This window comes from Fukomys damarensis, unplaced genomic scaffold (assembly GCF_012274545.1).
Source record: "Fukomys damarensis isolate Sample0158 unplaced genomic scaffold, DMR_v1.0_HiC HiC_scaffold_58, whole genome shotgun sequence".
NCBI lineage: Eukaryota > Metazoa > Chordata > Mammalia > Rodentia > Bathyergidae > Fukomys > Fukomys damarensis.
The window spans coordinates 41,182-53,344 of record NW_022900970.1 but is presented as its reverse complement, the minus strand read 5'-3'; the positions used below and the strand labels follow the sequence as shown (position 1 = coordinate 53,344).

Here is a 12,163-nt window from a genome sequence, read left to right as displayed (position 1 = left end):
TCTTTGTAGTTGAGTTTAAAGTGGCTTGTTTTAAAAGAAAAGAAAAGCATAGGTCCCAGGAGTTGCTGCCAAATTCCTCAAGAGCTTTAGAAGAATCTATTGCCAGTAGTACTCAAACATTTAAATGAAACTGAAAGAGAAACAGTACTCCCAAAGTAATTTTTGGACACAGCTATTATCCTGATTTCAAAATCAAGAAGGGACCCAGCACAAAAAAAGAATTAAAGGCCAATATCTATATTGAATATAGATGCAAAAATTCTAAATAAGATATTGGCAAACAACATTCAGCAGATCATGAAAAAACATACATGATGACATCGGATTTAATCCACGGATTCAGGGATGGTTCAACAAATGCAAACCAATAACTATACTATACAAATAGAAGGAAAAATTACATGGTCACCTTTGTAGACTCAAAAGAAGTATGTGACACAAGCCAACATTCATTCATGATAAAATCCTGAAGAAGTAGGTCATTTCAAGCTAATAAAACTATCTTTGACAAAGCAGTGAGCAATGTAACTTTTTTGTTTGTTTGTTTGTTTGATACAGGGCCTCACTATGTAATTGAGACTGACCTGAAACTCACTGTATAGTCCAGGCTGGTCTTGAACTCACAGTGATCCTTCTGCCTCAGCCTCCCAAGTGCTGAGATTACAGGCATGTGCCACCACATCCTTAGTGTAACATTAAATGGAGACAAACTGAAAGTTTTCTCTAAAATCAGGAACAGGATTTCCACTGTCACCCTGTGCTTCAGTATAGTCCTTGAAAGATTTACCAGAGTAATCAGGCAAGAGAAAGAAATAAAAGGGATATGGACAGAAAAAGAAGTTAAAAGGGCCAGGGATTTAGCTCAGTGGTTCCGCTGCCTGCTTCGTAAACACAAGGACCTGAATTCGATTCCTGGTACAAAAAAAAAAAAAAAAAGTAAATTATTATTGCCAAATGGCATGACCATATACATAGAAGACTCTAAAAACTCCAACAACAGATTCCTAGAAATTAACAACCAAATTCACTAGTGCTGCAGGATGTAAAGTCAATACTCAAAAATCAATAACATTTTTGTACACCAATGATAAATTCATAGAAAAATATCTTTCACAATAGCATCAAGAAAAATTAAATATTCAGAAATTACTCCAAGTAAAGAAGTGAAAGAGCTGTACAAGGAAAACCACTGTACCCTGATGAATGAGATAAAGGGGACACCAGAAAATGGGATGGTATCCCTTGTTCCTGGATAGGCTAAACTGTCATAGCTAAAATAGCTATATTTCCACAGTTGCCATACATAGGGCTGGCATAGGGTTTAGCTCACTGAAGCCAAACACCCTCACTGGATGAAAGATAACCTCTTTAATGGTGCTGGAAAAATTGGGTTTTCAGCTTGCCAAAGATTAAAACTAGACTTATATCTCACCATGCACTAAACTAAAATTAAAAGGGATCAAAGATCTAAACATTGAAACAAATAGTAATCTGTTTGGAAGAGAGGTTAGGTAGAACTCTTGAAGATGGTGTACAAAATGATTTCATGAACAGAACCTCAGTCACACATAAACTAGCACAAAGAATCAACAAGAAGGATCTCATCTTATTAAAAAGCTTGTACGCAGCAAAAGAGTAAGGAGACAACCCATAGAAAACCAACATAAATCTGCCAGCTCAAAAATCAGAACTCAGAAAATTAGACTGACCATTTAATATTAAAGACCCAGTAAAAAAATGGGCATAAATGGAGAGCAAGTACATGAAAACAGTGTTCGCTATTACAGGCCATTTGAGAAATGCAAATTACAAAAACATGAAAGTAAATCTTATTCCAGAAAGAGTGGTCGTCATCAAGAAGCAAGAAAATAACATGCTGAAGAGATTTCAGGGGAAATTGTTGTTTGGGAGTATAAATTGATAATACTACTTTATTAAAATGGCTATTCCTTAATGAAATAAAAATAAAAATTCCACTTGACCAAGTTATTGTTCTAATAGCTGTCTTCCTCAAAGAGATAAAGCATAATCATAATTCAGTGATACATGGATACCTATTTGTAGCAGTACAATTCATAGTAGCTAAATCTTGGAAGCAGCCTAAATGTCCGTCAATGAATGAATAAGGAAAATGTAATATTTATACATGAAGAAGTTCTTATATAATGTAGGAGAAACATGAGTCATATGTAGAAAAATGGGTGTAGAATGAAAGCATAATGATATGTGAAGTAAATCAGACATACATTAAATATCACTTCTTTTATATGAAAAACTCAATACATTAAAAAAATACAAAATAAAAGACAGACAATAGGCATAAAATAAGAGAGAAAAATAAGCCTTTGTAGTCCAGGATGGTCAGTGTATTTACAGGTATACTTTCATTCAGTATAATTGTCTTATAAAGTGTTTTATATTTTTTTGGTATATTAATCTTCTGTTAATCTTTTAGTGATAAATAATAAAGACATGAATAAATGAATCTGATGCTGGCCAAAAAAAAAAAAAAAAAAAGAATGAAGGGGAAAGGGAAAAAAATTTGAGATGTATTACGTACATGTACCAATTCCCTAAGTGAATGTACTACAGTCTTTTAGTAATAAAAATTAAAAAATAAGAAGTCAACATGCTTATTTTAATTGTTGAAAATTAGATGTTGATCTGAAAATTGAAAATTTGTCAGAAGAATTGGTAGAGCATTTCAGAAACTTACTGTTTTACTTCAGTTAAAAATAACTAGTGTCTGTGTTCTTCTAGGTAGTTTATAAAATACAGATTTATAAAACAAATTTATAAAACATAAACTTAATGTATTAATATTCTCACTTTCTTCTTGCAGCATTTTCAGTTAGCATTGATTGATTGTAATCCTTGTACTTTGTCCACGGCTGAAAGTAAGTATTTCTAAGTATGTTACTTGTTTCTGTCTTTTAAGCAACAGAATATAAAAAAGTTTTTTTAAAGTATGTTGTAGTAAGGATGGAATAGTACAGTGTATGTATGATTCAGTGAGTTATGTTATTTTAGTTTAGTTTGAGTTTTGTGTAGTTATACTTTGGTATAGTTATAGTTTGAGTACCTTTTTTTATTTAAGAAAATCAGCAGTGATAATTATTGAATTGTTTTCTTTTTCTTTTTCTTTTTTCTTTTTTTGGTACTGGGGATCAAACTGGATCCTTGTGCTTGTGAGGCCGGAGGCAGAACCACTGAGCTAAATCCCTGGCCCTTGTTTGTTTTCTTACAGAGCAGTTATACAGATTGCCTACTTTGTCCACAATATTATTATAGGATATTATTTTCTTGTACTTTCACTTTTTTGCGGGGGGAGGCAGGGTCTCCCTCTGTAGTTCAGTCTGTGTCTGAACTCACTATGTAGCACAGGCTGAATTTGAACTTGAGTTGATCCTTCTGCCTCAGCCTTCTGAAATTACAGGGTGTGCCACCACAACTTACTCATATTGTCACTTTTTAATTAAAAAAAATAATCTGACCCCCTTTAATGTCTTATGTCTAGACTGTCTTTGAAACTTTCATATACTTTTGATATTACAAAAATCATGTTTTCAAAGCAAAGTTTAAAAACTAAGTAAAATTACTTTTTTTTTTTTTTTTTTTTTTTTTTTTTGGCTTTTTGAGACTGGGTCTCACTATGTAGTTGAGTTCCAACTTACTATGTAGCCTAGGCTGGTCTCAAACTCACAGTGATCCTCCTGCCTCAGCCTCCTGAGTTCTGGGATTACAGGCGTGCACCACTACTCCTGGCAAAATTACTTCTTTTTAATAGGAGAATCATTTATTTATTTTATCTTTAGTAAGTTTTTTGGTACATGTTAGGTATTACAGCACAGTTACATTCATCATTGGGATCTTGTACCAAACGTGATGTACCAGGTTTATTTTTCCCCATTCCCCAGCCCTTCCTTCATTCCCTCCACCCTTCCCTGTTTAACAGACATTGTTTCCATGTTTTTCCTTTTCACAAATTTTTTCTTTTCCCGTTTTCCTTTTGCCCTACCCCTCACACTTCCACTACTCTTTGAGACCTTTTCTTCCTGTTACACAATAAGTGAATTACTTTATAACACATAGGGATTTAAAATAAAATACACTGTTTTTGAAACTATGGTGGATGACTATATAAATACTTTTGAGAAGAATCAGTTAATATAAAACAACATTATATGATTCTTTTTTTTGTACGGGGATTGAACTCAAGACCTTACACTTTTGAGGCAGCTGGAGGCACCACTGAGTTAAATCCTGGGCACTATATGATTGTCTTTTGAGGTAATAATAATGTTTATTCTAGAATTTTAAAAGTAGTATTTTGGTATAAAGCTTAGTTTCAAGACATATTACTATATTTGTGAATTTTAATTATAATTAAAACTTTGAGAGCTTGCGATTTAACTCAGTGGTGCCACCCCTGGTCTTTGCAAGCTCAAGGTCCTGAATTCTATCTCTGGTACCTATTACTAAACCCCCCCAATTGTAATGGTGAGCATTTTCCTAGCTGGCTGTTATGTTGTTCTACTGTACATTTAAAAAAGAAATGGAGATGTCTGGGAATGTGTCTTTAGTGGTGCTTTGCCTGCCTGGCAAGTAAGTGCTAGTGCATGAGTTCAGTTTCTAGAAATGGAAAAAAAGAAAGAAATAGAGAGTGTATACCTTATAAAAGATGACACTGTATTTATGAAATAGTGAGGTCTGTCATCAGCCATGTCAGTAATTCTGGAGTAAGTTGGAAGATACTTCAATAGATTGATATAAATACAGGACATGTTGTAGTAAGGCAAGGTATATTGGGAAGAAAAAGTGATGAGGGAGAAAAATTCTTATTGTATGTAGATAAAGGAGTATTTGTATATATCAGAAGGTTTGATTGTGTTTTTATTCTCTTTTGCTGAAAGTAAAATATTTTTAATCTTATAGTTGATGTTCTAAAAATATTTATAAAGCAGTAACCTTGGTTCGTTCACAAAACTGCTTGGTTTTAGAGTAAATTAAAAAATTTGAATTACTGTCTTTTCTGTGAAATGGAGCTTGTAGTTTTGTAGTGCAGTCTTCTCTTCTTGACTGAGATGTAGATTTTTTTAAGACTTTGCATAAGTTTTTTGAATGAGAATATCTTAAGAGCTAAGCTTAGGAATGGTTAATTTTATGGGCCTGGGATTTAACTCAGTGGGGCCACAGCCTGCCTCACAAGCAGGAAAACTCCAGTTAGATCCCCAGTACAAAAAAAAAAAAAAAAAAAAAAAAAGAATTGTTAACTTTATATAGCTTCCTATGTATATTTTTATCTTTATGACATTTAGAAAGAATTGGTATGAGAAAGAGCGGATATGAATAAAGAGGAGTAAATGAAACGATGCCATACAAATTTCACCACTTGTGATGTTTCTTAAAAAGTCATTATATTCTCTATATAGTTTTGAAAGGTGTTTGCTATAAGTAGAAATCTCAGAAGCAACTTGTTTTTGATAGACAAAAAATTAGATATTTAGTTTTCAGTTGTAACTATCCACTGTGATTTAGTTGTTTTGATCAATATTACTGAATCATTTTTGCTCTGTCACCGGTGAACTGAGCATCAAGATGATCTACAAAAAAAGGAAGCCAAAACATTCTGCTTTTACTTGAGTTTTGAGATATAGTTGTTTCGTAGTCTTGATGTTTAGATGAATTTTTTTTTTTTTTTTTGTATGGGGAGATCAAACTCGGGTCCTTGTGCTTGTGAGGCAGACAGCATAGATGATTATTTTTTCCTTCCATCTTTAAATTATCTAACTTTGAAGAATTGAGAAAAAATTTATTTGTTATTCATAGTATCCTCATCTTTGGCTTTTTAAGAATTTCCAAAAGAAATTCATATAAAGATGTTCATTGATATGTTCTTAATGTATGATAACCAATAAAAGAAATTTTTCAGTATCATGTATGAAGATATGTGAAAGGTGTATATCTTTAATGTTTTTATCTTGAACTTTTTTGTGAAGTATATTAGCTATTTTTAATTAGTAGAAATGTAAGAAAGTAGATTATACTTTTATTTAATGACTTCATATGCATGTTACTATACTCATTTTAGTAGTTTTAATATTTTATTTTATTAACAAGAAAGCTCACCTAAATGCAATGTAGTTTTATAGTTTTAACATGTTCTTAAGTTTTATATTACTGCTACCTTAAATTGATTATATTGAAATTGATATTTTTCATGGTCTGTTGCAGTTAAATTTCATATTGCACACTTGTATGAAACCCAGGTAAGTATTTTAATTTACCTTTCTTAAATACATGAGCTAACAAATAACCAAATCTTCATCCATGAATGTAAAATAAAATGAATAAGTTTCATGTTTTAAATAAAATAAATATATCAGGTAGTATTTTTCTTCTGGGTATTATTCTTTAACATACGTTTGTGTTTCATCCTCATTAAATACGTTTTAAATTCTGTTTAGTGATGAAATTATTATGACAAATAGAATTTGAGATTTCTTTTAATTAATGTATAGTGGTTTTAGTTGTTATTTAGGAAGTATTTTATTTAATATGATTTTCTTTTTTGAAATATAAGTAAGAAGCTTTTTACTATTTTTATGTTTATTGTACTGCTTTTTAAAATGATGCTTATGTTTTTAGTAATATATTGTCCTAAAAGTTTCTTCTGATTTTCTTTGAGATTGGGATGTCTCTACACTTGATCTTAGCCAAAAGGCTGAGAAACAATGGGATATCTTACTTATTTGACATTAGGCTAGGAGAATTATAGCACTATATATATAGTCTCTTGTGAAAAATTGGGAAAAAATTTTAGGACAACGAAGAAATAGTATTTGTCTGTAATATAAGTAATGGAACATTTGAATTTTAAGTAGGAAATCTGACATACATTTAATTGCGTCATTTCTAATGTGTACGTAGAAAAAGCATTTTGAATGTGTATGTAATCTTTAGGTCTATTATCTCCTTCCTAAAACAAATACAAAATAATATATTAGAGGTAAATTGATGTGTGATATAAGATTATACCCACAGCAGGGCTGGGCCAGGAATTTAGCCCAGTGGTTCCACTGTCTGCCTCTCAAGTACAAGGACCTGAGTATGATCTCTGGTACCAAAAAAAAAAGTGGTAAAATGGATATAATAGTACACAGTATCCTTTATTGTTCATACTATTAGGAGATGTAGCAAGATAAAGATAGATCTATGGAAGATCCAACATGGAGAATTTTTTAAAAATTAAGTTCCTCTACTCATCTCTTCCTACTCTCCATGACACACACACACACACACTCTCTCTCTCTCTCTCTCTCTCTCTCTGAATAATAATTGATATGCCCACAAGTTAGGGTATTCTTCTACTCTAGAAATTAATTTATTTTGTAAAATTTATCTGAGAATTGATAACCTTACAAGAACGTTACAGGTAAATTTTTTAAAACTGCTGTTGGGATATTTAAAATTTATTTTCATTTGAAATTGTTTAATCCATTGTTGTAGGGAGAGTAGTTTAAAATGAAATTTTATCTCTTGTGATAATTTGTGCATATTGGTATATTATGATTCTAAACTTCTGTGAAATTTTTAATGAAAACTATAAATATTAAGCCAGAGTAGCTACTGCAGAATTTTTCCATTTGACTTTCTTTTTTTTTTTTTTTTTTTTTTTTTTTTTTTTTTTGGTTTTTATTTGGGACTAGGTCTCTCTATTTAATTTATTCTGGAAATGAGCTCACTATTGTTATTCAGGCTGGCATTGAACTTTTGGTGATCCTCCTGTTACAGCCTCCTGAGTGCTATGATTATAGGCATGTGTTGCTATGTTTGGCTCTATTTGAATCTTTTTAACTTTTTTTGAAACAAGATCTTCCTGTGTAGTTTAGGCTACCTTCAACTCATAGCTATCCTTCTGCCTCAACCTCCCATGTGCTGAGATTACAGGTGTGCACCACTATTCCTAGCCTTCATTTGAATCTTTAAAAAGTAAATTTTATCTTTTATTTATGTAGTAGATTTTTGAATAACATGGAAGGATGAGATCTAAGTTTAGTACACCTTTCTGAGAAGTAGAGATGTAGGTAGTACATTTATATGTGATAATTTTAGACGAGTGTATTTTTTTCAGTGAAGAATTTCATTTTTCTTGTTAATTTAAGGTCAATTAAAAATATTTAAAAAGTCATATAATATTCATGCTTTGTTAGACTTACTGCAATATTGAATATAATTTTCTATGAGTAAACAATGGAGGTATATGTGACTTTTCTTATTTTTAATTTCTTAACTGTATGTAAAAGTTATTTATAAACTTTTCCCCCAGCCTTGCAGTATGATTTTCCTGTCACTTGATAATTCCATACCCCACAACACTTGCAGCCTGACTCCAGTACTTTTGACTGAACCCATGGCCTTCTCATTTAGCTATATCCTCAGCCTTATTTTATTTATTTTTATTTTGAGAGAGGGTCTCAATAAATTGCTATGTTGTCCAGGTTGCTCTTGAACTTTTAGTTCTCCTATTTCAGCCTCTGAAGGTACTGAGATTATAGCTGTACAAGACCACACCCAGTTTACATTTTCTTAAAATTGCTAAATGAAAAAAATCATTGGTAGTGCAAGGTTCCTAGTTCAAGTCCCAGTATCCCCCCCAAAAAGTGATTGCCAGTCAAGAAATAGTTTTTGTGTTCTTTTTTAAACATGATTTTTCCTTTAATTTTTAATCATTTGGGTTATGTTGATCCTAAAAAAATACAAATCCTCAACAAAACACCTGGAAAAATAATACTAGCAACAGAAAAGAAATACTAGAACACAGAAAATTAGAAATACTAGAAATGCTTGAACACACAACATCAGTAACATCAGAATATCACAAATGATGAACAAATAAGATTTTCCCAGGAGCTGTAATATTTAATAATTAGTAAATATGATATTTAGTACATTGAGTGGACAAAATTATATTACAAAAGAACAGATATAGAAGAGGCCCATGATAAAATTTAGTATTTTTAATATAAAAGTCTTAACAAATTAGTATGCTGTAAAGGATGTACCTTAGTATAGTTAAGGCTGTAGATAACTATATCACAATTAATATTATAGTTACTTAGGAAAAAAAAATGAATGTTTTTCCTTTAATACCTGGAACAAGAAAAGGGTTACTACCTATCTTAAGTATTGTACTGGAAATTTTAGAATAATTAGGTAAGATAAAAATATATAAGCAGTACTGCTTAGAAGTGAGATTGTTTGCAGAAGACATGATTATAAGTGGAAAATTGTAGATACTCAGCCCCCTTCAAAGAAAACACTCCTAGCAGCAATTCAGTAAACTTATGGGAGAGAAAATGACTTTTTAAAAAACCCAGTAGCACTTCTTTATATTACTTCTATATACCGCTATATACCATCCCCAAAGAAATTAAGAAAACAGTTTACTTACAACCACATTGAATCATAAAATGCTTAGAAGTAAATTTAGCTGAAATGCTGTACACTGAAGATTTATTTGTACAGTGAAATTTAAAGCTTTGAAGAAATTGAAGTTGAATTATTTTGCAGAGAAAAAAATCTTTTCCTAAAATTTTGTAGAATCACAAGTAATGCTGAGTAAGCAAGCACCTTTGAGTAGGAGAAACAAAGTATGTGGCAGCACATTTTCTGATTTTTTAAAGTATGTCACAAAGCTGATGTAATTACAGTGCAAAGAACCTGGAGTTGTACCTTTATTTATGCTCAGTTGTTCTAGAAAATGCCAAGGATATGCAATAAATAAAGGGTAAATATTTTTTTAAATGATGTTTATAAAACTGGATGCACACATACTAAAAAATGAGATTGGATTATTATTTTAACACTATGCATAAACATTAAAAAATGGAATAACGATTTAACACTAAAAATCTTAAGTGTCATAGGAGAAAATAGGAAGAGTTCCGTGATACTGGTCTGGGGTATAATTTCTTGGATATCAGACATAACATAGATAGTTACAGCAAAATAGACTACATGAAATAAAAAGTTCTACATAGCAAAGGAAACCTCAACAAAAATAAAAAGATAAACCATGGAATTACAGGAAATATTTACAAACCTGTATGTAATAGGGGGCTAATATTGTCAAGAAGTAGCTAAGAAATTAGGGCAATTTAATAGCAAACAATAAATAATAATAATAATTTTTTAAAACCCTAAAACACACCAAACCAAATCAAAGAAAGCTAACTTTGGATGGGAGATTTAGCTCAGTGGTGCCACCATCTGCCTTGTAAGCACAAGGTCCTCATTTCAGTCTCTGGTGTCAAAAAAAAACAGAAAAAGCTAACCTACCCAGCCTGATTTTAAAAGTGGCAAAGAACCTGACACAGTTTTCACAAGTGACAAATAGCCAGCAGTTGTTGTAACCTATCATCACAAATCTTTAAGGAAATTTGAAGCGACACCATGGAGTGTTACTTCACGTTTCCTAGAATGTGTGTTATGAAATCTAAAAGAAAGATAAGAAAAAAATAGAAACCTTGTGCCCAACTGGTGAGTTTGTAACTTGCTGCAACTTTTAGCAAAAAGAGAACCCTTAAAAAATTAAAAGTAGAATTACCATATGATGCAACAATTTTATTTCTTGGCATAAATCAAAAGGAAATACCATAGCCATCTTAATGAATTTGCAATCTGTTGATTGCAAATTACATACAGTAGTGAAAAAATAGAAGCAAGGTGTGAATAATTGAGGAGTATATAGATTTCTCACTGCCATATAATTTAGCCTTAAATGTAGTATATATAGTGAAGTGTTTAAGAATGTATGCATAAAAGAATTTCCTTAAGTTGCCAATTACATGAAAAAATATGTCTTCAAAGTTTTTCTCTATCGGTACAAGCAGATTTTTTAAAAACAAGCTTTTACTATCATCTGCTTACTTCAACCAATTTGAGCCATTTAAAAATGACTAAAATTGTTGCTTCATGTCTTAAACTTTTAAAAATAAACCATTAGGAATTATAGCTATTTAGCATTAATGGTAGTACCAAAAATAATGGACAAATTTTATTTATGTAGGCATATGAAAAATTCTAAGTAAAGGAAAACCAAATCCTGTTTTTGTGGAAAAGTTCATATCATGAATAAATGTACTTTTTAAATTTAGGGACAACTGAACATAAATGTATTATAGGAAACATTTAAAAAGTGGAATTTAAACATATAGATGAATTAATAATGTAGGAATTTTGAAAAAGTATTCCTGCTTAGTAGTTTTTCCTTATTAAACATTCAGCGATATTGTCAAGAAAAAAAATAGAAGACATGTTTATTCAAAATTTAAAATGACAGATTAGATCTGAAATCATGGGAATCTTTTATATGATATGGTGGTACTTTGAGGACAAAGAGCCATCTAATAAATGTGCTGCAACATCTGGAAAAGATAAAATTAACTGTTTCACATGAAACATATTCCAAATAATATTTAGAAAAAATAAATTTTATCTCACTTGAAAAAAATGAGATACAACTACCGTTAAATTATTATAAGTAATATAAAAGTTTGGTTAACTTTAGTACACACAAATTTAAAAATGTGTGCACAAAAATTATATAACAAGACACCTGAAACACTGAAAAACATCAAGAGGGGTTACTACTGTTAGTCTCCTGTTATCAGAGGTCTGTTGATACTGAAGGTGTGCCTCTAGGAAATGTATCTGATTTGTTAGGTATCAAATTTTGTGTGTTACAATGTCACGTAATAATTAGGTTTTTAAAAATTTTTGTGAGGTCAATAATGATGTCTTCACCTTAATTTATAAGTTGTCATTTCCATCCTTACTTTTTTCAGTTTGCTAATTTTGCTGGTATTTTTCCAGAGGATCAAATTTAGTTTACTTGATTCTATTAATTTTCTGTTATGTAATTTATCTCTTCTTTAATACTACATACTTTGTTTGCAATTAGTATGTTCCTTTTTTTATTAATATCTTAATTTGCAAGATTAAGAAATGATTTAAAAATAGAGAACTGTTATAGCTAAAATTTATTTCTGACATTGCTTTTGTAGCAACTCTTAAATTTTGATTGTATCATAATTTCATTTTCATTTGTCTGTAGGTATTTGATCTCTTCTATTTTTTTTTGACCTGATGATTTGCCTTA

At 30.9% G+C, this 12,163-nt stretch overlaps 1 protein-coding gene across 1 annotated transcript in view; it reads left to right on the top strand.

Annotated features, from left to right (window-relative positions):
- LOC104866854 (lysine-specific demethylase 6A-like) overlaps positions 1 to 12,163 on the top strand; it is a gene marked incomplete at its 3' end in the record, with an annotated part of 79,708 nt that overhangs the window by 34,542 nt on the left and 33,003 nt on the right. Inside the window, exons 6-7 of the mRNA XM_010631072.1 lie at positions 2,843 to 2,897; positions 6,235 to 6,269. Coding sequence (XP_010629374.1) covers positions 2,843 to 2,897; positions 6,235 to 6,269 — 90 coding nt within the window. The remainder of the gene's footprint in view (positions 1 to 2,842; positions 2,898 to 6,234; positions 6,270 to 12,163) is intronic.